The 27,647-nt window shown below is 38.6% G+C and overlaps 1 protein-coding gene across 1 annotated transcript in view; it reads right to left on the bottom strand.

Moving 5' to 3' along the window:
• The window catches only part of PCDH15 (protocadherin related 15), a 1,700,294-nt gene that overhangs the window by 200,248 nt on the left and 1,472,399 nt on the right, over window positions 1-27,647 (bottom strand). The window contains exons 21-23 of the mRNA XM_082719991.1: window positions 24,126-24,431; window positions 21,067-21,291; window positions 11,729-11,845 (exon numbers count right to left, since the gene is read on the bottom strand). Of these exons, the coding sequence (XP_082576117.1) occupies window positions 11,729-11,845; window positions 21,067-21,291; window positions 24,126-24,431 (648 nt within the window). The remainder of the gene's footprint in view (window positions 1-11,728; window positions 11,846-21,066; window positions 21,292-24,125; window positions 24,432-27,647) is intronic.

A 27,647-nucleotide genomic window follows, 5' to 3' on the forward strand; every position in this document is an offset into this window, starting at 1 on the left:
ATGTCAGGATATAATATCAATGCACAGAAATCAGCTGCATTTCTATACACCCACAACAAGACTGAAGAAGGGGAAATTAAGGAGTTGATCTCATTTACAATTGCGCCTAAAACCATAAAATACCTGGGAATAAACCTAACCAACAAGGCAAAAAATCTGTACTCAGAAAACTATAAATTACTTATGAAAGAAATTGAAGAAGACACAAATAAATGGAAAAGTGTTCCATGCTCATGAATTGGAATAACAAATATTGTGAAAATGTCTATGCTACCTAAAGCAATCTACATGTTTAATGCAATCCCTATCAAAATGCCACCATTTTTTTTCAAAGAATTTGAACAAATAATCCTAAAATTTATATGGAACCAGAAAAGACCCAGAATATCCAGAGGAATGTTGAAAAAGAAAGCCAAAGTTGTGGCATCACAATTCCAGACTTAAAGCTCTATTACAAAGCTGTCATCATGAAGACAGTATGGTACTGACACAAAAAAAAGACACATAGATCAATGGAACAGAATAGAAAGCCCAGAAGTAAAAATATAATTATACAATCAATTAATCTTCAACAAAGCAGAAAAGAATGTCCAGTGGAAAAAAGAAAGTCTCTTCAACAAATGGTGTTGGGAAAATTGGACAGCCACATGCAGAAAAATTAAACTAGACCATTTTCTTACACCACTCACAAAAAAAAAAAACTCAAAATGGATGAAAGACCTCAATGTGAGAAAGGAATCCATCAAAATCCTTGAGGAGAACACAGGCAGCAATCTCTTAAACCTTAGCTGCAGGAACTTCTTTCCAGAAACATCACCAAAGGCAAGAGAAACAAGGACAAAAATGAACTATTGGGACTTCATCAAGATCAAAAGCTTTTGCACAGCAAAGGAAACAGTCAACAAACCAAAAGATAACTGACAGAATGGGAGAAGATATTTGCAAATGGCATATCAGATAAAGGTCTAGTATCCAAAATCTATAAAGAACTTATCAAACTCAATACCCAAAGAACAATGTATCAAAAAAAAAAAAAAAAAAAGAACAAAGAATTCATTCAAGAAATGGGCAGAGAACATGAGCAGACATTTCTGCAAAGAAGACATCCAGATGGCCAACAGACACATGAAAATGTGCTCCACATCACTCGGCATCAGGGAAATACAAATCAAAAACACAATGAGATACCACCTCACCCAGCTGGAATAGCTAAAATTAACGAGTCAGAAAATGACAGATGTTGGAGAGGATGCAAAGAAAGGGGAACCCTCCTACACTGTTGGTGGAAATTCAAGCTGGTACAGCCACTCTGAAAAATAGCATGAAGGTTCCTCAAAAACTTGCAAATAAAGCTAACCTATGACCTAGCAATCGCACTACTAGGCATTTACCCTAAAGAAACAAATGTAGTGATCCAAAGGGGCATGTGCACCCACAGGTTTATAGCAGCAATGTCCACAATAGCACAATGCCCATCAACAGGTGGATGGATAAAGAAGATGTGATATATATGTGTGTGTGTATATATACATATATATGTATACACACACACAAACACACACAATGGAATATTATGCAGCCATCAAAAGAAATGAAATCTTAAAAAAAAAAAGAAATGAAGTTTTGGCATTTGCAATGATGTCAATGGATCTAGAGGGTATTATGCTTAGCGAAATAAGTCATTCAGAGAAAGACAATTATCATATGGTCTCCCTGATATGAGGGAGTTGAGAGGCAAAGTGATGGTTTGTGGGGTAGGGAAGGAAAAGATGAAACAAGAAGATGGGATCTGGAAGGAGACATACCATAAGAGACTCTTAATCTCACAAAACAAACTGAGGGTTGCCGGGGGTAGGGGAGTAAGGAGAGGGTGGTTGGGCAAAGTATGTGCTATGAAGTGTGTTGTGAAGTATGTAAACCTGGTGATTCACAGACCTGTACCCCTGGGCCTAATAATATATTACATGTTAATAAAAAATAAAAAAAGAAAATAGTTCAATTATGTTGTTTTGTCTTCATTTTACAAATGGAAGAACTCAGGGACAGAGTGACGGTGAATTACCCATGCATGGCTGGCCAGTAGGGGCTTGAGGAGGCGAGACCAGCCAATCTCTCTGTAGCCCTGACATTACTTAAAACTATCCTGGGGTGATGAACTCTGTAAGCTTGCAGGTGGAAAGGGACCATCATATACCAGCAACAATTAATATAGACAAAAGAATTTCTCAAAATATACCGGTGAAAGGTGACTTGGTAGTTTTAGTGACTGACTCTTGGTTTGGTTTCAGGTCATGATCTCAGGGTCCTGATATGGAGCCCCCTGTCGGGCTCTGTATTCAGCAGGGAGTCTGCTTGAGATATTCTCTCTCCCTCTGCCCATCCCTCCTCTCTCTTTCTCCCTAAATAAGTTAATAAATAAGTAAAAATACAGAAAATAGTGGGAAAACATACAGTTTTAAAAAGTAAAAGTTTGAACTCAAGACAGTAATAGCCTGTCAACTCATATGTTACATGTATAAGCAAAAGAAAATTTCATACTTGGAACCCACAACATATGTATCCTTCCTACAAAGTTTAAGACATACGGAGTAATCCATGAGAGGCAACAAAGTATAGATCTTAAAAAGGGATGCATCAGAATATGGAAAGATGGGCATGAATCATGCATATGCTTAAATACAAAAATAAGTATAAATAGTTATTGTAAATGCATCTGGGAAATGGAATTAAAATGCCAGACATTTTCATGTAGAACTCAATTCTTCGAAACAGATGTGATAAAAATAAACAAGGTCAAAAACAAAAAAAAAAGTGACTTATAGATAAAAGTCGTGCCCAAAATAACTCAGACACATGACAAATAAAAGGGAAAGCCAGCTGCAGGAGAGCAGCAGAGGACGGCTTACCACTGAGCTTCCCCACAAGTCTAATCAACAGAACTAAGGTCATCCACTCAGCTTGATGTCATTCATCTTGCCCGGTCTGTAAAAAACAATCCTTTACCTTTTAATTCCCTTCTCTGCCTTGAACACTTCCTTTGCTCTGAACTACATGCCTAGCAGACTTCTCTCCTGCCCCTCAGTCTTTCTGTTTCCCTCCTCATCCCCTGGCCCATCTTCAAGAGGGCATAACCTGAGGATTTATTTCCAAGGTTTTCCCTTATCTGGTTACATATTCTTTCTTGGAGGATGTATTCATTACTCTCACATCAACTTCAATCCGGGTGGCTCCTATTCTGCAATTTTCTTGTGTTCTCACTCCCATATTTTCTACTGGATCCCTCCCTGGCCCTCTCAATGTAGCCAGGTCCCCCTGGCATCAGATGGAAACAGCTGTGGCCACCGAGCTTGTGCTCCATCCTCCCCGTGGTGTTGCTGAGCTATGAGAAGAACTCATGGCCCTTCCTGCCATCTGCCTCCAGCCTCCTCTCAGCACTAGGTGTTAGGCATTCCCTTGTTGGGTGAGCCTATAATCCTGGGAAAGAGAGAAGTTTCCACCAGACCCAACACTAGAATCCTGCCCAGATCTGGGAAGACGACATAGCCTTCTGTAGCTGGTGGCACACATGTGGTCTGAAATCATTTAAAATGGACTATGTCCTTCTTTGATCTCAATATTTTCCTCTTAGAAGAGCTTTGTTCTCCATCTACCTTATTTCCACCAACTAATATCATCAGTGTCTTCATCAGTCGAGACAGAAGGCTGTGATTCACTTTTGATTTTGCTTTTATTTCATCTGTATCTTCAGCTTCCTGCCCAATCACTATTAACTCTTCCATTTCAATGACTTTATTATTTCTGCTTTCTCTGTTTCCTTTGTCCACCCTGGTATTTTTTTTTAATGATTAAATGAAGCAAATCTGTTAAGTAATCTCTTGGCTTTCATTTATTATTTCATACAATAAATACTGCATCTCAGAGACAAATCACTGTTCCACTGTGTAGCTCTGATTTTTTTTTAAGATTTTATTTATTTGAGAGAGAGAGAGGGAGACAGAGAGAGAGAGAGAGAGAGAGAGAGAGAGCACAAGCAGTAGAGGGGCAGACTCCCACTGAGCAGGGAGCCTGATGTGGGGCTGGACCCCAGGACCCTGGGATCATAACCTGAGCTGAAGGCAGAAAACTAATGACTGAGCCACCAAGGCACCCATAGGTCTGACTTTTGTCACTGCTTTTTGTTAAGTCTTGAGTAAGCTTCCATTTTTCTATATGATAAAATGGGTTTCACAAAACCATATTTGCCATAGTTCCAGTCTACAAATGGGTATCTAAGACAGTCCTGATGTTCTGGGGCTACTTTTAAAAACTATTTTATTTATTTATTTGACAGAGAGAGAGCGGGAGAGAGCACAAACACAAGCAGGGGGAGCAGCAAGCAGAGGAAGAGCGATAAGCAGGCTCCCCACTGAGCAAGGAGTCTGATGGGGAACTGGATCCCAAGATCCTGAGATCATGACTCGAGCTGAAGGCAGACGCTTAACAACTGAGCAACCCAGGTGCCCTGTGGGCTATTCTTTTAAGTAGCTAACATATATTTAATCAAACATATTCCAATCATGTCACATAAATTCATGGTCATAAGACGGATATTTTTGACTCTGCAATTTTTGAATACATTTCCTTTGGCTATTTCTTTTACCCTCACTTAAATGAATCCCCTATATGATTTTCAGAGTTGAATTCCTATCTGGAGTAGATTTAGACATCACCAGGACACACATATTCCCCCATTCTCTACAGACTGGTGCATTTCTTGGCATTTTTAATACACACTCCCATGCCTTGATCTCTGTGTCTGTCTTGCCATATTCTTAATTGTTAGGTCCACAATAAATGTTTTCTGATTGGTTTATTCATTCAGTAAGTTTTATGAGGTATCTGTGTTGTGCCAGGCACATATTAGATTGTAGGTCTACTGTCTTCATATGGCCAGTGTTTAAGGATAGGGAAGAAGTGTGGAGTGGAGATTCTAAGACCAAGAGTTACCAGTGGCTTGGCTTTGAGGGTTGTTGAGGCCAAGTCCAGATCATGAGAAGCTAAGAAACTCTTTCAGAGGGTCTCTTTCCATTTTCCCTGGAAGAACTACACAATAAAGCACATAATTTAAGCCTAAGGGAGGTTGCTAGGTGAGCTCCAGAAAAGGTCTGCTATATTTCACTCAGTTACTTTGGAAAACTTGTGTTAATGTGTATAGGAATCCTAACCCCATGAGGCATATTCTCTTAAAAAAAAAAAATGGTGTAAGTCACTGATGTATCACTGGGTGACACTTTTGTAAAGGCTAAAAACAAAACAAAACAAAACAAATAAGCCTAAACTTCCCAGATGTTACTTACCATTCATAACACAAGAAAAACGCCCTTTAAGTCCAAGTAAGATGGCAGGTTTTTAATTAGAAGAGCAATATTTACTTCTGAATCACTTAAATCTAATATTGATCTCAAGTAATGCTAACAATGTAATTGTTCTTGAAAGGAATCAATAAGCCACAAAAGGAAAATGACACAGATTCCTAAAATATTAGATAAGCCTTTTCTAGACATTAATCATGTGCAAACTTTCTCATAAAACCTTCCCTTTTCTACTCATTTATACTCTCAAATCTAATTATAGCTCATTGTCATTTTAAAGATCAAGTCCCAACTGTCTCACTGTGTGCTTTCTTTCTAATTAAGTATTCGAGACCAGAGGGATGCAGGTTGGGGCTACATCAACTCAATTTTCACAAGCTGACATGCATCGCAAAAACAGTTTTTGATAACTATTCCCTGACAGCTTTGATGTGAAGGAAAAAAACAAAACACTAAGTTGTGTGCACTTCCCCCCATATACTCCAGGGTCAGTGAATGTGGTTAGTAGCCTCCGAGCTCTGACAGCAGAATTTTTGCTACCTTGCTAGCAATAATCTAAATCCGTACAGAATAACTCCACAAGCCAGTATGTGGTGGGTGATGAAAGTCAAATCTGTAAAGGCATCAATGGAAAAGAATGCAGAACACCCATATTATCTGGAGACAAAAATACAGTCTCAAACTCGTGGCCCTAACTACTTTGAACTCTTGCCCACAAAGCAAGCAGGTGGGAAATCATGGATACAGACAATGATTGCTTTTCTTCTTCGGCTCTATCTCTGCTCTTAGACTGCAACAGAGTCACTAACTGTAACAGTGTGTACTGCGCTCCCATTAATGAAAAAAAAAAAATGGGAAGATGCATGCAAAGTCTTACATACACCTTGAATATCTTTGAACATATATACAAGAATTGGTTAATGATTTTGACAAGATCGCTGTATTGACTTGGCATTATTTGGTGACGTCACGTCAATTTCATAAAACATCGGGTATGCGTCATAGGAAAGAAAACCTGACCACCTTTTTCTTGCTCTCTTAGAGACCAATGAAACTTGAATGATTGAGAAGGATGTTAAAGCCACTTGTGAAAACACTTTAGATGTAATTCTTCAGGCAGCTTGTCTAAACTGAGTGGCTAGTATAGCTCTCAAAATCTCAGCAGAGGCAAAAGTAACCCACACTTGTAATTATTGGCCTTTTATAAAAATTATTTCTGAAAAAAAAATAATGAGAATACTTAACTGATTTTTAAAGCCAATTACTATTGAGAACTTGCAAGATCTCTTTTAGGGAGCATATGTATTTCATAAGTGAATATCAAAATCCAAAAAAAAAAGTTTTCCATGTCAATAATACACGAATATATGCAAACAAGAGTGTGACAATTGCTAATATTGAACATGTTCCAACTACTACTTGACTTTAAATGGGAATCCTATAACGTACTAAAATGCATTAAGTGGAAAGAATTATATAACCATGAGGAAAGGGATCCCCCATGGATTCCTCATACTTTACTGGAAATGAGCAAAATGTAAACTTCATTTATTTATGCCAACTTTTCTGCATCTACATTCTCACAAGGGGTCCCGTTCTGTCAGGCGCTTGCCCTGCCCACAAACAGAACTCTTGTATCTCGGGGTTTGGCCTGCAGCTTCTGGAAAAATAAAATATGCAAATGGAAGTTACACTTGCAGTTTTGTTTTGTGAAAGTTGGATTGAGAGGTCTCTGGTGAGCAGAAAGAAAAGGTTAGCGATTTTTAATATCCGAAATGATCAGTCATTACCTATTCACATCTCTGTGAACTCCTTAATGCCAACGCTGTCACAAAAGCAAGGCAGAAAATAAAGTCCTAACAGTTTTAATTCAGTGGGAAAAAAACAAGTCCCTGGGAGGTTGTCCCCCCCCACACCCCCTGTCTAGAGCACTTCAGTTCTGTACAACATGCATTTTAAAATTCTTCATTTATATTCAGCAACGGTGCTCTCTTTGGCTTTAAGACTTTATCCAGGGGGCACCTGGGTGGCTCAGTGGGTTAAGTCTCTGCCTTCGGCTCGGGTCATAGTCTCAGGGTCCTGGGATCCAGCCCCATGTTGGGCTCTCTGCTCAGCGGGGAGCCTGTTTCCCCCTCTCTGCCTGCCTCTCTGCCTACTTGTGATCTCTCTCTCTCTGTCAAATAAATAAATAAAATCTTAAAAAAAAAAAAGACTTTATCCAGGTTATCCATCTGATACTTCAAAGGATTTTGTTTTGCTACTTTCTGGGTTAAAAGTAGGTGGTTCTCCCTTCATTTAGAGGAAACACAATGTCTTGAAAAGGAGGTGGCCAGTCTCTTGAGGCGATCATTATTACTGCTGAGTTGTGGCCATGGCCAGGCTAGGAGGGTGAAGAAGACTTGCTCCACCTTGCGCACATGTCAGTCTGCTCTGTCTTGCACATGCACCACCCGCTCTCTTTGCACAGCCCTCGATGGCCAAACTAGAGACACCCAAGTGTTCCCATTGTCATAAATCACTCAATTTCTGAATATCTGGTGTACTTTGTCAGTTCTGGAGAGTATAGAAATCCCTGTTAATTTATTCATTTATTCAATTATCTAATGAATGTTTCCTAAGAGACTGCAAAGTCTCAAGCATAGCATTGGATGTGGACATGCAAACTGGAGTTAAGCTTTGATTCTTGTCCTTGAGGACCTTCCTTTCTAGTTTGGAAAAGAGACCATTAAATACACAAAATGTTTCCAAAGATACTTACACATGGGAGCCCTGAACGGTATCTTCTAATTACGGAATGTTTATAATAGCAACAAAGTAGAAAATACTCAGTAACTTCATTCAAAAAAATACATATTCTGGATTTATGGCACTGACATAAAATTATACAAGTAAAAATCAATCATAATACTTTTGAAAGTTGTGTAATGTGAAATTTATGTTCTGAATATTTTCACGGAATCGAGCTTTTATTTCTGATTGGTGTAGGTGTAGCCCAGTTGCAACTAGGTTAATTTAAGGGATCCAGCTTGCCAGCAATCACTAGAAAACTCAGTGTTGAACACTGGTTATGCAGAAGATTGCTGGTGTGTCAAGTATCAGCACTAAGCCTGAGACATGTCAGAAAGAATAAAATCATTAACACAAGAAATACCAGGTGTTGGCAGGGATGCAGAGAAAGGGGAACCCTCGTGCACTATTGGTGGGAGTGCAAGCTGGTGCGGCCACTATGGGAAACAGTATGGAGGTTCCTCAAAAAGTTGAAAATAAAACTATCCTATAATCCAGGATTTACACTACTGGGTATTTACTCAAAAAATACAAAAACATTAATCCAGAAGAATACATGCACCCCTATGTTTATAGCCACATTATTTACAATACCCAAATTATAGAAGTGTTCCAAAATCCATCAACAGATGAGTGGATAAAGAACATGTGGTATATGTACACAATGGAGTATTACTGAGCCATAAAAAAGAATGAGATCTCACCATCTGCATCAACATGGATGGAGCTAGAGAATATAATGCTAAGCAAAATAAGTCAGTCAGAGAAATTCCATATGGTTTCACTCATACGTGGGACTTAAGAAACAAAAGAAACAAACAAAGGAAAGAGAGAGAGAGAGACCAAGAAACAGACTCTTAGCTACAAAGAACACTGATGGTTACCAGAAGGGAGGTGGAGGGGAAATAGGTGAGGGGGACTCAGGGGCTCACTTGCCATGATGAGCCAGGAGTAATGTACAGAAGTGTTGAATCACTATATTGTACACCTGAAACTATTCTTACACTGTATGTTAACCACACTGAAATTAGAATAAAAAACTTAAAAAACTGAGTCTGACAAAATACACACTCCCTAACTGAAATAAATATGCTCGGTATTTCCACTGAATGACTATCATCTATCTTTCACCTACTGAAAAGCCAGCAATAGATGTTAAATGTGAGAAACTACTACTGGGGATAAAAACCTAAGAACTTCTTAACAGAAATATGGAATTTGAAACTGGTAAATTTCCATAAATTTCCATACACGTCAGGCTGTAAAAAAGGAAAGATCCAAAGATAATAAATGAGACTCAAAGCCTGGACTACCCCAAAATGTGCTATCTACCCGTGAAGGGAGTAAGATCTTGATCTTCAAACCCATTTAAGGTAATAAAAAATGAGTAACAAAATATAATTTCTCTATTAAACTATTCTAATCATTTATCTCACCACAAGTTGAGGGCCTCTTTCTAGATATTTTACATAAATAATAGCATTTCTTTATGGAACAGACAACAGACTGAGACAACTTCTCTCACATCGGTGGGGTGATCTGAAGGTCCAGCCAGGTACCAAGGTGGCAGGTGCCTAAATGAAAGTGAGGATTTTGGCATCTGTCCCCACCCCTGAGGTATGTGGCACACAGGGGATCCGCATACCTACATTGAGTCTCTTATCATTAATGCCATTAATCTTAACACTACCGTCCACTCTGTGCTAATATAAATGTCTTAGAAATACAAATTTTGGGGGGTGCCTGCGTGGATCAGTTTGTTACACATCTGACTCCTGATTAAGGCCCATGTCATGATCTCAGGGTTTGAGTCCTGGGATTGGATGGAGCCTTGTGTTGGGATCCCAAGTCAGCGGGGAAGTCTGCTTCTCTCTGTCCCTGACCTCACTCACACTCTCTCTTAAATAAATAAATCTTTAAAAAAGAGAAAGATATATGAGTATTTTAAGATGCTGGGCTTGTTTATACTCATTTAGTAGAGTGTGTTTTAATTCCTATGAGCAGTTCTGTTTTTCCTAGAAGATTCTCCGGTCTGGAGAGCAAAAATTGGTTAGCACAATAATCAGTATAGACTTGATGTTCAAAACACATGCCTTGGAGAGAACTGAAAGTGTACTCTTAATTTCAAAGTAGTTTCTACCTCTGGCAGTTTATATATATATATATATTTTTTTTTCTGACAGTTTATATTAAAAGCAGATATAGCACCAATTTCATATTCACCATATTGACTAGTGTGTCCAAATCTACAAAATTTTGCCTATCATATAGAGCAAAAATTGGTTAGCACAATAATCAGTATAGACTTGATGTTCAAAACACATGCCTTGGAGAGAACTGAAAGTGTACTCTTAATTTCAAAGTAGTTTCTACCTCTGGCAGTTTATATATATATATATATATATTTTTTTCTGACAGTTTATATTAAAAGCAGATATAGCACCAATTTCATATTCACCATATTGACTAGTGCGTCCAAATCTACAAAATTTTGCCTATCATATTTCCCAGAATGCAAGAAAACAGTTTCAAAGACATTTTAACACACTCGAGAAAAGGAGCTTCTGACGGAAAGGTTACTGCTTTCATGTTAACATTATTATTTTTCAAGACCTTATCGTCACAAAAGACTGCATATGACCTCTCACAGTTGAAGGTTAAAAATGTTCTGACAGTCATTCACCTTTTATTAAATAAACGGCATTACACAAATACTATTTATATTAGCAATATGAAACAGAACTCCTAGATCACTTATAAAATTCCGGTCTTTCTCTATTTTCCTGTTTTTTTAAAATGTCTTATTTAATATTTCTTTTATTTTTGTAGAGTATATCAGCCCCTGACTAATGGTGGAAGCTCACTCAAAAGTAAAACATCTAGATCTTCATTATTTTGCTATTAAGAGATTAATTAATATTTATAAAGTGCTCACATTATTTACAAAAAGCATTTTATATAGGTACTATTTTTTCTGCGTGCTACTTTTCACTCATCAACATAATAACACTAAGGAAAATTTACCTCACTTCTGCTGTAATGAAAACCCTCTATTTTGGAAGGCAATCTGGAATATCTCAAAAGAGGTAAAATTCTGGATAATAAAGACTGCATTAAATATGTTCTAAAAACATATTAATATTTACCAAAATTACCAAAATTAACACATTCAATGTAACTATTATGTCATCCATTGATAGTAATATGTGACTAAAATGGAAAACTCTTAAAGATGAAACCTAAACCAGTTAAACTAATCTTATACTGTCCTAAATAAAGAGCCCAAATGATACTGACTCTGAACACAGAGAACTTTTCTAACTCTATTTATTATTCATGTAGGATACATTGGCGAATAGCAAATTCTGAATTCCAGCAACATAGAAGGCATCTGCTTAACTGTGTTCAATAATAATTGTGTGAAGTGCATGTGTCCCCATGGGTGCTACAGGCGAGCACACATGAAATGACTGGGGAGGACAGAGTGGACTCAGACCGTCCGAACGTGCTGCCCAGAAAGTGTGTCCTGTGTGAGCGCGCAAGGTCCTCTCTGCTAAGCTCCTGAATACCCATCCCTGTCCCTTACTTACAGGGGGGTCTGCGTCTTCGGCATAAACGGTCGTGATGGGTGTGCCCTTGACAGCGTCCGGAGCCACCATCCCCTTGTAGATCCGTTTACTAAATATAGGCGGGTAATCATTCATATCCTGGAAAACATAATGGAGAGTTTAGAGCTGCTGGTAACAGCGGGGTGGGGGCACAGTTATGAGTCTGGCCCACTCTCTTCCTATCCCACAACCTATTTGCCACCATCAACCTTCCACCCTCTCAATCCCGTGATTCTCCCTGCAGAGCCACGGCCGGAAGGAAGCTGGCAGAACTATCCAATATTCACACGTGAAATAGCGTGCCACTCCATCAAACGGTCTGAAATTATGCCTTCTGGACAAGGGAAAGACACTCACAATCTTCCCAGACAGTAGTTCCAGTGGTATGAGGTGGTTCTGAACTCTGGAAACAGGGATGGGGAACTTCTCTAAAAAGGGCCATTCTATGACACAGGTGTCAAGGATGGTGCTTTCTTTGTTGTGTTGCTGTTACTTTTCAAAAAAAAAAAAAAAAAGCCCGCTAATGTTTCTGTTGCCACTGAAAATTCTGGATGTACTTAGCATAATGGGATGATTAGCGCATTTCAAATGCAAACTATGAAACAGCCTTTGATGCCATCTTACATTTTTACAAAATAAAATGGTTCAAGCATGTTTTCTCTATAGCACACTACAAGAATGACACATAGAATTAGATGTTCCGATAGACAGAAAACAATGGTGATTTATTGCAGGAGGTTTTCAAGTTAATTTACAGGCATCTATTTTATTTTTACCACTCAGTGATATAAGTGCATTGTTATTTATGCAGTATCACTCTTTTTTTTTTAAGATTTTATTTATTTTTTTGACAGAGAGAGACCACAAGTAGGCAGAGAGGCAGACAGAGAGAGAGGGGGAAGCAGACTCCCTGCCGGACAGAGAGCCCGATGTGGGGCTCGATCCCAGGACCCTGGAATCATGACCTGAGCTGAAAGCAGAGGATTAACCCACTGAGCCACCAAGGCGCCCCAGTATCACTCTTTAAACAAATAATTATCAAGTTCTTCCCATTTCTATGACTCAGTGTGAGGCACTGGGTCTACTGAGGTCACTCAAGAAAATGATGGTCTTCCCTTCATGTCACTTACTTGCCATTTGACAGGCAAAGACACTGATTCGGCAGAGAGTCGTGACTCTGCCCAAATTAATCTAGTTATTTGACAGAGCCAAATTAATAAATCTGGTCCTTTGAGAGCAAGACCATTTTTTCCCCCAGCCATTTTATGTTTTATAGAGAACTGCGTTTTAGTTTTTCCTCAAAATAATGCTTCTTACCATGGCAGATCTATATTTCTTAAATTCACTTGTTTTTAAAATAATCACTACACCCTGCATTGTTTTGGGTGCTTTGGGTCAGACACATTTGAGCTTAAAGCTGAATGTGTTAATTATCTTACTCCCCAGGTCATCTTTTTCCTCACTTGTTATTAAAAACAAAAGAAGAAAATTATTCTACACAGTTTTTAATATCTGCTCTGATACAACAATTTCCCTGTACAATGTAAATTGGGAACCCACTAATTAACTGAATATAAACACCTCTTTTTGCAAAGAGGTCAGGATAATTATCTGTTACAATCAAACAGCATTTGCTTTTATATTCACAATACAGTTGACTTCTGAGTGGTAAATATGAGAAAATCTGCAAACTTTAATGAAAAATAAGAGATCTTTAAGTGTAAGCAAAACTAAAAAGTAAAAAGTAACATTTCCTGAGTTTTGACATACAGTCTTCATAACCTTCCGTGAACAAAAAATGAAAAGGCTTCTTTTATAAATTACAACCTTTAGAATCTGAACAAGTACAAGACATTGAAAGCACCATTCTCGATAATGAGGGTGGTGGATGGTTTTGATCTTGAGGTTTCAGGCAGGGGGTACATATATAAAACATTTGCACGCACACTTTTCTCCTGCTCTTTTCAAGAGTGCCAATTAATTTAATGAGTGAATCTTGTAACTAAAGGGGTGGAAATCCTTTTGCACCCAAAGTTGTAACTTCTGAAGGTCAGAAAAGAAGGGACCCAACACTGAAATTTTTCTGTACACAAGTTCCCAAGGTCACACAAACTCAATATGTCCTGATAAATTTTCTCCTCTTCCTCCTCTTTCTTCTGCTTTTTCTTTCTCATCTCAAAAGATACTTACAACCTTATTGGTATAAGATACTTTTGGTACTTTGATTCTTCAGAGAAAAAAAAAAAAGGCATGTGATCTTCTAGTTGTCATATAGTTGCTAACAGTACTCAGTACAGTGCCCCCCCCCTTTACCCCTACCAAAGTATTCACTAGAGTCACATTCTAACTGCATGCATAGTGGTTATCTTCTATAATCAGGCCTCACAGATGATTAGACACAAACCCAAGTAGTAACAGAGGGCTCCCAGGACTGTTTCTTCTCCCCCTTTCCTTCGCTTGCCACTGGCAGGACCAAGAATAAACCAATGCGCTATGTGGGAGCCTTCTCTCTATAGTACATTGTACATATTTTGGAGTTGCAATCTTTCTTTTATCCTAGCTCAGACGTTCTTGCACAATGCATGATTTCAGATGAGAAAATTTATTGAAATGCGATGCCAACAGCCATAATCAATAGCTCGTTATATTTACGCTCTAGGGATGGCTGAAGAAAAGTTGACAGTAATCTGCTGTGCCAATGCTCTGTTATGCAGCAAAGGAAGGAGCAGTTGCACTCTCCGTACAGGATCTTTTCTGTTGCCCATTTTCCACTAGAGGGTAGTATTGGCAAAAAGAAACATAGCCTCCTCTGTCTACTTGCTAAGAGTTTTATCACGAAGACCCTTAATAGTTTCCTTTCCGGGGTTATAATCTTTGTTGGTCTGAACTAAAATTTGGTTCATGTTTCTAAAGAGTATTCTGGAAGTTGGCATGGTTCTCATCTAGAACAACACTATGCTCTTCTCAGAAAAAAAAAAAAAAAATGTCCCCGTCAGTTTATCATTTGCTTCCATATCTCAAGCAAGTAAAACAGTACCTGAAGGAACAGTGAGCTAGAAAGAAGAAAGTATGAGTTCCACTTATTTATTTTCTAAATTAAAGTCTAAATTAGTTACAGAAACCATTGCAACTTCTGCAGACCGAGGAATGCATTTAAGGAAACTTTGTGAACCAGCATCCCAGAGAACCAGGAACTCGCTGGGGACGTTGCAAATTAACGGCAAGTTTCCACAAAGAGTAGAGAAAGAGATGGTAAGAATTTTGAGTTTCTGGAATCGGGGGTAAGAGCTGTTCTTGATAAGAGACTTTTCCAGACCAAAGTGTACTAGATGTTTATGCTCCAATCATCTTTTTTAGAAGGATGAAGATAGAGCAAACACCAGCGCTCATCCTCAGCTCTCAGGCACGCTTGGCTGGGGACATGGGGATGGGGTGCTGGTGGCTGGGGGGATTCCCACAGCTTGGCACAGTCCACCTGCAACTGTTTGCTGCCTGTCCTCTGAAATGCCTTGAGGCTTGAGAAGCAGATGACCGTCTTTCCTAGAGCACAGTGCCACTGACTTCTCTGCCTGTTCCCAGGTCCCCTCTCCACTGCCAGACCTCTTCTGGGTCTGACCAGCTGCGCTGACCCAGCGGCTGCCTTCCGTGGTTTGCTCCCTCCTGTGACTTCTACTTCTCATTTTGTCTTGTCCAACTTTGCTCCCTTCTCTCCCCTCTCCCTCTGCACAGAGGACCAAAACAGGCTCCACCTCCAGCCAGACAAATCTTTTTTTTTTCTGTTTTGCATGGGGCAATCCTAAACATAAATCATAAACTTACTCAACTTTCTTTTTCCACTATGGAAAAATGTGGGAAATCGTTTATTTTCTTGAGAGTCACAATGTACACCAGCTTATTAAGGACTTTTAGATGAAGGCTTGCAGTGGAGACATCGGTTTACTTCTGTGTGCCTCAGCAGTCCCCAAATCATTTGTCTATGAAATTCTTTGTCTATGAGACACTGCTTACCATATCTCAAGGAGCTCATGCTCTGTGGAATCTTCTCTGAGGGACCTTGAAGGTAATGCAATACTGAGGGCACACACTATGACTATGTGGAATATTGGCTTTGGTGAATTAAAGGTTTCAGAGAACATATTGAGAATTCTGCTGCATGGAGACTGCCCCCACTTTGTGGCAACCACGGGAGGCAGGGGGACAGATGCCAGGGATGGTGATATCCACCACTGGCAGAGCTTATCAGCATCTCCTGCCCCCACCAGGAGGCAGCTGGGTTTTGGAGACTTCTGGCAAATGGGAGAATGTGAGAGTCGCGGAAGAGTAAAAGAACGTAACTGTGTGCACGAAGTAAGGCACTTTCCTGGGACTCCCGGAAGCCAGTGGGTGATATTTGAGGAACCAGGATGGAGACCCACAGAAATGTGAATTATTATTGTTAACTCTGGGCAAGTGCCTTTTCATTTGTTTCCTCTAGTTTGGTTGTTTAGGGGAAATATATCACAGCTCAGTTGTAAAACTCTGGAATAGAAGAGTATGCAGATGCTGTAAGAATTTCTGTAAGAACGCCGCCCCTTGGCATGCTCTTTATGATACATTCACATTCTTCAAACTTGCCAGTGAATACATCAGAAAGATGACACCAATAAGGATATGATAACTGAGAATAGACTAAAAAGGAATATTTGAATGTCACAGTCCAAAACAAGTATTTTCTCCAGTTTAGCCAGCACTCAGGGAAAAGTCAGCAAGTGGTAAAAAATAATGATCAACCCAATCAACCCAATTAGATCCCCCTACTTGGCTCATTGAGATCCTCTTTTTATTCCATTTTCTCCCTCCTGAGAAAGGGAAGGAGGATGCTATAAATCTTAAACTCTCCAGAGCTTTCTCTGACTGAATGAAATCTAGGGCTCTGCCCATAGGGTTACCAAGGAACATCAGTGGCACATCACCACCTATCAGTTGTCTATGGTATGACAATGCTGCCTTGGTACCCGGCATTGAGATTCTCTCCAGAAAAGTTATCCTCATTCCTATATTCTATGGGGATAAGAACATTTGTCTTCCTGCTGGGGAGAAAACACCTCTGAAAAATGAAAACTAGCTCCATCTTCTAAGACTCAACAGTTGGTTCTCATGGATATTATTGCACGTCTGGTCCTTCCAGTTCTCCCTGGAACCAAGTCTCCTTCCTGCATGGAAGGGTCTCCCTCATCCACTTGTGCTACTGCCATTCCCCCACCGGGGTGACAATAAACAGAAGGACTTAGGTCATCTGCTCATCTTAAGACAATCCTTCATGAGGCTATCCAGTATTGCAGAGCCATTTATACATTTCGGCTTTTCTGACTGGTCTTCCACTTTTGGTTTATCACAGAAGATAGACCTTTTCTTTCTGCATATTTCTATATTATATCACAACTCCGTTTGTAAGGACAGATTTTTCTCTGGATTATATGCCTGAAACTGTACAGAATTTGATTTTTGTTTTTTAGAGATTTATTCACATCATCTAATTTACCATTATATATTCAATTATTCAGTATATGCAATAAAATGTACAGTGAAGAAGGCCTTGTGTTTCCATGTTCCGCAGAGACATTGCAACAAAAACACATATTATGCGTCTGGTCATCAATGGTTTTGTTCTGGATCACTAAGAAAGCACTCTGCGGGTACCTATGATAAAACTCTACTTTCTTTCTACAGTTGAAATAGCTTTCTTTCCAAATATCACTTCAGTTTTCCCACTCTCACTCCAATTAGAAATGTTTGATAGACTAGATACTAAGCATTTGATCTTTTTTTCTTCTTCTTCTTCTTTACAAAAGAAAATTATGTGTCTTCTCATTTTCAAAGAAAGATCTTCAAGATGCTTTCCCTGTGGTGACTGTTTTGGGTAGAAATCTCTCTTAGCAAGTACTATGCAATTATGTTATCAGCAAAACAGCTTGTCATACTGCAAGTAAACAGAACAATGACAGAAAATCTGCATGCTTGGGAAAGACCTACATTTGTGGAGAAATGGGAATTGTATTCCATTCTTCCCTTCAAAACAAACAAGCACGATGTTTTTATGGGCTCCAATATTAGGTAACAGTTTTAAAGTTCTTCTCTGGGATAATGTCACCCTGAGCGACCAGAAGAGAGAAAAGCAAGTGTCAGCCTGCATTTGGGGAAATGTTCTGCAAATTTTATTATGCTTTCATCACCTTGAAGAAAGGATGTGGCATTGGAAATGTCTAGAATTGGGGCACCTGGGTGGCTGGTTTACGGGAACAACTCTCGGTTTCAGCTCAGGTCAGGAGTTTCAAGGTTGTGAGATCTAGGCCTGTGGCGGGCTCCATACTCAGCATAGAGTCCACCTCAGATTCCTTATCGCGCTCTCTCCCGTCCCCTGTGCTCTCCCAGCCTGTGCACGCTTGTGTATCTTCTTTCTCTCTCTCAAATAAATAAAGAAATAAAATCTTTAAAAGAAAAAAAAAATATCTAGAATTGAATGCTGGCTGATTAAGTTTTGTCATAAATGTATAATAAAGCAGAAATAATTTAGTACAGGTCAGGAAGACCTGACCAACAAAACTGATTGATTTCTCTAAATAAGGTAAAGCAACAGAGACAACAAAAATTAGATCAACACCCTTCCGCTTCTGAAGAAAGAATGAGTCTACTGATGAGCAAACCCTTTCCACATGCCAACATGATAGCCTTAGGGGACATCCATATATCAAAATAAAGGAGTGATCAGGGAACATGAAATCCAGTTTAAGAAGCTTCAGTGCCAGGTAGAGACCAAGACTTATTTAGAGCACTTTCTGCTTGATTAGATGATATTTTTGGATCTAATCCAACTCCAAAGACTTCTATCAAAAAAAAAAAAAAAATCCAAACAAATCAATCCACACTGAATCCAGAGCAGCCAAGTCAGAGTCTGTGATGGTTTAGATGATGAATCATCTCCTTGATGAACCACACCCACCCTGAGACACAAGGCCATCCCACTGAGTATCCATCTGTGTATCTGGGAAGAATGTGTAGAGTCATTAGTGGCAAGTCTTCCCTTATTGTTCAAAACAGCCAAATAAATGGCCATTTTTCTATCTTTAATTTTGTGTGTGGTCATTTCCACCAAACCACAGGGTTAGGCAAGTGTAGACAGGATAAGATGGCCTAAGTTTTCACTTGGTCCTGAGCCATTCCGCCATATTGTTAGTTCACTCAGATCAGGCTTATCTTAGCCTTCTTCATTTCTTTACTTGTTGAGATATCTTCATAAGTAAAACATTATCATGTCCCTAAAGTATTTTTGTAAACATATTTCTAAATTTCTAAATGTCACACCACAATAGTGTGGCAAAATTATATTTTAAAATATGAACTAAAACCTCTTGGGCCATCAGTGATCGATCCTTCTCCAATCCACTGGAACGTCAGTCTTTGGAAAGAGACACACAAACTGAATTTAGACCCAAGGAAAGAGTCTAATAACTCAAATATCTATTCCCAAAGAGGACTTAATGCTGAATAAAATTTTAACTCTCCGAATATATATATATATATATATATATATATATATATATATATAATTTCTTAGGCTAGAGAGACACACAATGGAAGAAGTGGGTAAAAAGCCATTGTGGATGCCTGAAAAAGAAGGAAGTCAGACCCTGATAAGACTCTCCAGACAGCTTTCAGGCATCTGAGAATAGAAGGGATGCATGTGTCGCAATAATTTAGGGGAGACAGCAAGTCTCCAGGGAAGAAATATCAGGAGTGCACTGGCAGGCCAGCTAGGTCAAGTGTAAAGAGGAGACAATGGAATAATTTCTGTGTCCCTGTGACTGCAGGAGTATCTATAAAACAATAAAACAAAACAAAAAACTAAAACCCAGGCCTAAAGATCTTATAGTCACTAACATTAGAGTAGTTACTATATGATAAACAATGTCATGCTAATTCGGTATTGGCACAGTCTCTAACAATCTTCTGTGTATTCATACCAGTATTTTATTGTCTAAGAAAGTCAGTAGTATGTATGAGTTATCAGTTAAACAGTCAAACAAAAACCCCAAAAAAGTGATTATTTCTTATTCCACCATTTCCATATTGCAGTAACCTATAAAAATAAACATAGTAAAAAACAAAACAAAAAATGCAAAAAAAAAAAGAGCATAGTAAAAACATTGTCTATGGCCTTATATACCTTATGACTTTGTGTACCATTATGAACTTGCATTCATCTCCTCTCTCTCTTGAGAGAACCTTTCAAGAATCGGAGTCATCCCTAGTACCTAACTTCCTTTCATTCTAAGCAAAAATCCATCTGCAGAAAAGCACTGGTGATGCCTTCCCCATCGGAAGAGGGCTCCTTTGGGAAGGAGCAGAGCAATCTGACAGTTTAGGACACAGCTCAGGTGACCTTTACCTACACTAATGTTCAAGAACTGATAAATCTCTCCTCATGTCTTCTTTTAAAGGCACACCCTAAAATCACTTAAATCCCAAAAGGTCTAAGATACCATGCTCTCTAAAGCAATCACTTGGCACATGTTATCACAATGAATGAGACAGGAAATCTGGCACGGCCAATGAAGGCCTCATGGTCACAAACCTTGAACATGGCTGAGCTGAGTTCGACTCTGATTCCACTCAGTCCCAAAGCTTATTTCATTCCAGAATCTCAGCTTACAGACTAATTAGCTCTGGGGCCTTAGAACTCTTGCCTTTTCCATAATCTTTTCTTTTTAAAATTTTTAAATTGAAGGGTTTGGATGAAATTATTATCCCTGGTGCTATGAAATTTGGAATAAACTACTCTGGAGAAATTGGGACTAGATTAAAATTGTAGAACTGGGGAGCCTGGGTAGCTCATTGGGTTGGGCCTCTGCCTTCGGCTTGGGTCATGGTCTCGGGGTCCTGGGATCGAGCCCCACACTGGGCTCTCTTCTCGGTGGAGGACCTGCTTCCCTCTCTGTCTCTGCCTGCCTCTCTTCTTGCTTGTGATCTCCTCTCTCTCTCTCTCTCTGTGTCAAATAAATTTTTAAAAAATCTTTTAAAAAATTAAAATAAATAAATAAAATTGCAGAGCTATGGGAACATTTGGGCAGCCACAGTGGTTAAATTCTTATTTAGTATTTTGTTCAAATGTATCTATCCTACTTCAACAATTTGGCTACTTCTCAAGTCTAACACATTTCAGACTGTATGTTCTGGGTCCAGAACTACTGTGTTTTTAAGAATAACAGCCCTGGATATTTAATATAGTTCAAACTCAGAAGAGAGTATGGAGTTAGCCACCAGGAGTCATCCATGCTCCTTACCTTTACTATCACAGTGACCGTAGCAATGCCAGGTGGCATCGTTCCATAAATATCAAAGGCCTCCACAAGAAATGTGATGCTTGCTTCCTGCTCTGGAAACGACTCATAGTCCAAACTCCTTAAAAGAGAGAGTTCTCCTGTAAATGGATGTAGTGCAAAAAAGTGCTTTACTTCCGGGCTTCGGATCCGATAAGACACATTTGCTCCAAGGTCAACATCCTTGGCCTGTAAGAAGTAAAGCAGAAGGACGATGGTATCAGTGGTGTTACCAAACCCGAGGAATGCAAGGCTGATGGAGGTCATGGGTCAGCACCCAGGACAGCATGAACTTCACACTGATCACAAGGCATGTTTCAGAGACAAGCATGTTTGTTAAGTAATTTACCAAAGAGAGAAAGAGGGAGAAACAGGGGTAGAGAGACAGACATTCATGACATTTTGTCTTCTTAAAAAAAAAACTTATTACTATATTTATTTTCCCTGACAAATCACTAACTAAAAGAATCATATCACTGTAAAAAAAATGATTACTGTCATAAATTATTGTATTATTTCTTGCTAATTGAATAACCTTGAGAAATAATCTTTTAAATATAAATAAAGTTTTATTGCGTTTTTTTTTTCATAAACATGACAGATTATTAATGGAGTATAAGGAAATGAAGGAAATTTAAGTAATAATTTCTCCTTACAAGGATTCTATAATATTTCTAAGGCTCAGTTTAATATACTTCCTTCACTTGATTAATCTTTATGGAGTAGTTATTATGCAGGAGAAGCACAAGATGAATCAAGACACAAATACTGCCCTCCAGGTTAATGTCTCAAAAAAAAAAAAAAAAAAGAACACAAATACCACAATAGAAAGAAAACAGGGACATGGCAATTGAGAGGTGTTCAGAATTGGGGGTGACATGTTCTAGCAGCAGGTCTCTCAGGATGACAAGGACAGACTGGCCAAGGCAGCTCTGGTGGAGGAACTGGAACAGGATCAGGGGGATGGGGGGACATGAGCTGTGTTAGGATGCACACACAGGAACCCATGCATCTGCTATGTGAACTTCTGCCTTGGCTCCCTGCAGTCAGTTACCATCATCACAAGAAGACATTGGGAAAACACAGATTTGATTATGTCATTTTCCTATCTAAAATCCTTCTTGTTTTCCATTCCATTTTGGGTTAACTTCACTTTCCTGAACATAGAGAGGAGGATCCATACAATTTCCAGCCTGTAGCTCTTCTCTGTCTCCTCTCTAGGATCTCAAGCAGGTTTGTTCCAATGCCTTGAATAATATTTCTTCTTCTTTGCTAGAATAACTCTTACTCGATCCTCCTCAGTTCACACTGTAGAATGCAACTGTCTAAATCTCAATACCGGATATCTAAACTCTCAAGATTAGGTTGAGAGTTCCACCTGTCATCTCTGAGGCCCTTGCTCTAAGAACCTCTATTGCAATTAAGGATTTACTTGTCTGTTTGCCTCGCCAGACTGAGAACCCAATGAAGGCAGGAAATGTGTCTTTCCATGTTAGAATTCCCAAAGTCTAGCAGAGGAGCTGGCATACAATAAACATTGGAAATACCCGTGTTGAATAAATGGATGAATAAATAGATGAACAGAAGAATAAATGGAGAAATATGGACCTTTCCCTGGCTGGCACCTGCCCTTTTTAAATTAATGTTTTTGCCTAAATATTTATTGAGTTAAATTATGAAAAAAAATGCAAGTTCGTAAAACCCATGCTAACAGAGTTCAAGTTGTGGATGGCAAGTCAAGGAAGGACTAGAATCCTTTTTTTTTTTCTTTTTTATAATTCTTTTGTTAGAATCCTTTTTTCCCCCCAAAATTTTACTTTATGGACCATCCATGTCAAAATTAAAAGGGGTGGTTGCTTAGAATGCAGATTTCTAAGCCAGCCTAAGCTACCTAACCTACTAAATCAGAATGTCCAGAGTTTCTGGTGATACTGTAGCCAAGGACTGAAAAAATGCTTGGATATGGGGGTACTATTCAAAAGGAGAGTCAGACCTCTGGAAGGAAGCCAGTTTTTCACCAAAAGTGAAAAAAAGAATGGGTTCAGCAATATCCTCTTTCAGGAAAATATAAGGAAAATCTCTACCTGGGTGTATGTGTGTGTGTGTGTATAAGTATAGATATGTGTCCATATGTATCTATAAAGACATACAAACATAGGAATATGCACATACCTGAATAATGTGCATTTACATATATGTAAATATAGAACTACTTATTTGAATATGTACATATGTAGTAATGTATGCCTATACTGCATAATGCATATTTACATATACTATCAATATGGAAATATTTATTTGAAAACATGCATACATAGGTATATATGCACACACCTGCCTACACGCATATTTACCTGTATGTAAATATGAAAACATTTTATTTCATACTATGTGAGCACAAAGATAAGTGTCACAAATACACTTAAAAATTTAACACCAAGTACTCTGGAGGTACAAAATGGGAGATTATTAAATTTTTCTTTATAGAATATTATATTGTCAGTTTTTACAGTAAATATATAGCACTGATTTTATAAATTAAAAAATGTATTAAGACATCTTATTTGATTTCTTAGAAGTGCACCTTTTCTCCTCTTACTTGTTGGTATATCCCTGAAGTAAGGTTGTTACATAAAACCAATATGCAACATGGGGAAGATACTTCTATTAAAACTTTACTTATTGTTTATCTGAAATTAGAATTTAACTGGGTGGGGGCGCCTGGGTGGCTCAGTGGGTTAAGCCACTGCCTTCCGCTCAGGTCATGATCTCAGGGTCCTGGGATCGAGTCCCGTATTGGGCTCTCTGCTCAGCGGGGAGCCTGCTTCCTCCTCTCTCTCTCTTTCTGCCTGCCTCTCTGCCTACTTGTGCTTCTCTCTGTCAAATAAATAAATAAAATCTTTAAAAAAAAAAAAAGAATTTAACTGGGTGTGTTGTCTTTTTATTTGCTAAGTCTGCAACCTTCTGCAGACAGCAGATCTTCTAATGTGGGATCCAGGACTTGTCTGGATACCCCCACATACCTCTATCTGGAGGAAGGTGGTCCCAGGTGGCAGATTCTCCTCCACAACGACAGTGTATGTTGAATTGGTGAACACAGGGCTGTTATCATCAATATCCAAAACTTTGATGGCCAATGTGAGTGTCGAGTGGCGGGGATGCACAGCTCCGTCTGTGGCCACAACAACAAGCTCGTAGTAGTCTCTGACCTCTCTGTTAAGCTTCACTGCTGTGTAAATGCTCCCATTGGATGTGATGCGAAAGAGGTTATTGAAGTTGCCCAAACTGTAGTGCACTTGGCCATTTATCCCAGCATCAGGGTCTGTTGCCTGAATAGAGATGAAAAACAGAGGCATTCAGCTACTATGTTTTGTCATGCTTTTTGCACATTACATTTTGCTATGGTGCCCTGCTAGAAGGGGACAGTTGAAAAATCATGACATATTTTTAACTGAAAATTCTTTTTTCTCTGGGGGAAAAGTAAAAAAGATAATGACAATGTAATGAAAATTCTAGAACTTGAGAAGAAATACACTATAGTTGAATTATTCTTCATTCAGAATGACCATGACATACATTGATAATATCATTAACAATATAATATTGCAAAAGAAAACTCACATTATAAAAATACTGGATTTTTCCTGTACTATCATTTCTTTAATGATTTTGAATTCTAAATCAGGAAAACACAGGTAGTTTTTAATTAATGTAACATAATGTGCTAGATGACAACTTAAGATGTTACAAACACTTTTGTTTATTCATTTCCTATATATTTTGTCAAGCACTATATATCTCATTTAATCCTTACCATGTTATTTTTAAAAAGATTTTATTTTTATTTATTTGAGAGAAAGCAAGAGAGAGAGAGAGAGTATACAAGCAAGGGAGGGGCAGAAAGAGAGGGAGACACAGGCTCTCCACAAAGCAGGGAGCTCAATGTGGGACTCAATCCCAGGACCCTGGGATCATGACCTGAGCTGAAAGCAGACACTTAACTGACTGAGCCACCCAGGTGCCCAATCCTCACCATGGTCTTATGAATAAATACAGTTGTTCCCATTTTGTAAATGAGAGAATGGTGTCTTATGGAATTTAAAGCTCTTGCTTAGAATTACAAAAGAAATAAATATACTGTGCCCTAGTTCTTGTACATATAAAACTACTTGATGAATATTTCTGGAATTAATAAATGTTGAAATAAATAAATACATGAAACTTAGATTTAAAACTAAATCTGCTCCCAAACCCAAAAGAGAGTCAAGGTACCGAAACCAGGAAGCACTTGAAGAGGGCTCTTCTTTAATATTGGAATACAATCTTCAAATGATCATTGAGAATTATTGTTATTATAATAGCATATTAAATAAAATTTTTAAGTTGCATCACAACCACTTTGCATCAAATAAAATGTGTAAATTTCAAGTGAATATTCTTCCAATGGGGTGTTAAGAGAATTAATCTTATCCAAACTCAAGTGTGATATAAATGATGACTGTTACTATTAACTATTTTGCATTTTGTGTTTAATAATGCTACTGGTTTGCAAAGAAACTGGAGTAAGTATTAGAAGCCACGAACTGTTGTATAATCCTGCCCTAAAACTGTTATTAAGGAAAGGAAGGAAGACACTTGACTGCATTATGAGCTATGGATACAATAAAATCACTTAATATCCACAAAGCCTGGAATGCAAAAGGATGGATTTTAATAGCATAAATGCAGATGTATATCTAAGTTTACAAACTCTGGTGAAATGTGTTGGGGGCATGGCTGAATGCTTATGCCTTGTTTGAGGTAAAGTGGTAAAGTCCAAGATGTGAGTCATGTTTGCAACTCTGCTCCTTCTCTATGTCTTAATGCCAGACATGCCAGTGGGATTTGCCCCTTCAACTCATCTAAACACAAATGCTTGAGGTTTAAAGCCCGAGAACAGACGGAGAAGGCACTGCAGGAACGCCCAGAGAGGAAGAAACACAGCGAACAAGTTGAAGAGTTTCCATTCTTTACATTGCGCCTAAAACATTCTTTATGTTGCGCCTAAAATTTGCCATACAAATTAATAACAAATCCGTCAAGCTTGTCACTCAGAGGAAAAACCAAACGACAACAATAGCCCCCTCAGGGGAAAAAAAGAACCCCCCCTCTTTTTTTGGTCTGAATCATTGCATAAGTAAATAGAAAAATGTACTCCAGTAATATAATATAAATATCTCTTATTTCTTAATGGCGACATTTGTGGAAATTTCAGTGACTTTTTCTGTCTGTGGGAATTTTTACAATCACAAAATCAATCATTTATATAACCGGTAATTTAAATGATTCCTGTTCAAATTATGTTTTCATTCATCCATATAATGGAAGGTTTTATACAATGATTCCGTTTGACTAATGTGTGTGTGTGTGCATACACATGTGGGGGAGGGGTGTTGTGTAGTATTGTTTTATACACCTCTAGCTGCTTAGCCATCTCCACAAGAATGCCTCGTACATATCTCTGTTAGTTTTCTACACCTGCCATAATGAATGACCACAAATTTAACAGTTTACAAAAGACAAATTTATTATTTTATGGCTCCATAGGTCAGAAGTTCAACAGGCATCTTACTAGGTTAAAATCAAAGTACAAGGCAGGGCTGTGTTTCTTTCCGGAGGCTGTAAGGGAAGTTCACTTACTGAGTTCCTTGCTTTTTGGAGTTGTTGACAGAATTCAGTTGCTTTGAGTTGTAGGATTGAGATCTCCACCTCCTTTTTGGTTGTCATATGAGGACCATTCTCAGCTTCTAGAGGCCACCCATAGTCCATAGCCATCTCCTCCATTTTTAAAGTCAGCAATAATGGGTCAAGGTACTCTCACACTTTTGACCCTCTCCTCTTTCTTCTTCCATATCATCCCTCTGATCTATTCTGTTCCCAACCTTTTCCAGTTCCAAGGGCTTGCATGATTGCATTGTGTCCCACTTGGACAATCCAGAACAATTTCCCCTATTGTGAGCTCCTTAACCTTAATCACATTTATAGAGCTCCTTTTGCCATGTGAGGTAACATATTTGTAGGTAGGGCATATCTGGGGGCCAATATTCTGTCTCATAGAATAAGAAGCTTAATATGTCTGTGATTGAACTCTTCATTACTCCTGCGTCCAAATCTTATTTACTTCCACACTTCCCCTTTCAGTAAATGGTCTTCTACTACCATACGAGGTTATGTAAGATGGAAAGTAGATATTTCTGAGCTCTCCATCTTTTATCTGTTCAATTACTAATTCATCCAATAATTTGAGAAAAGCTTATATAATACCATGCATGAGACTCAGCTCCAGGCTGTGAGATACACAGTATATTAAGTACCAAGGTCCAAGACCTAAAGTCATTTACAGAATAATCCCTATCTATCCATCATATGTTCCTTCCCCACAACCCTGGGGAAATAATATCTCACTCCTAACCATCTTGGTCCGAGACACCACCAACTACAGCTTAGATCACTAAATTACTTGCTAATTCTTTTCTTTCAGTTATATCCCTTCAGATATTTTGCTT

The sequence above is a fragment of the Mustela nivalis genome, assembly GCF_964662115.1.
Source record: "Mustela nivalis genome assembly, chromosome: 2".
Lineage (NCBI taxonomy): Eukaryota > Metazoa > Chordata > Mammalia > Carnivora > Mustelidae > Mustela > Mustela nivalis.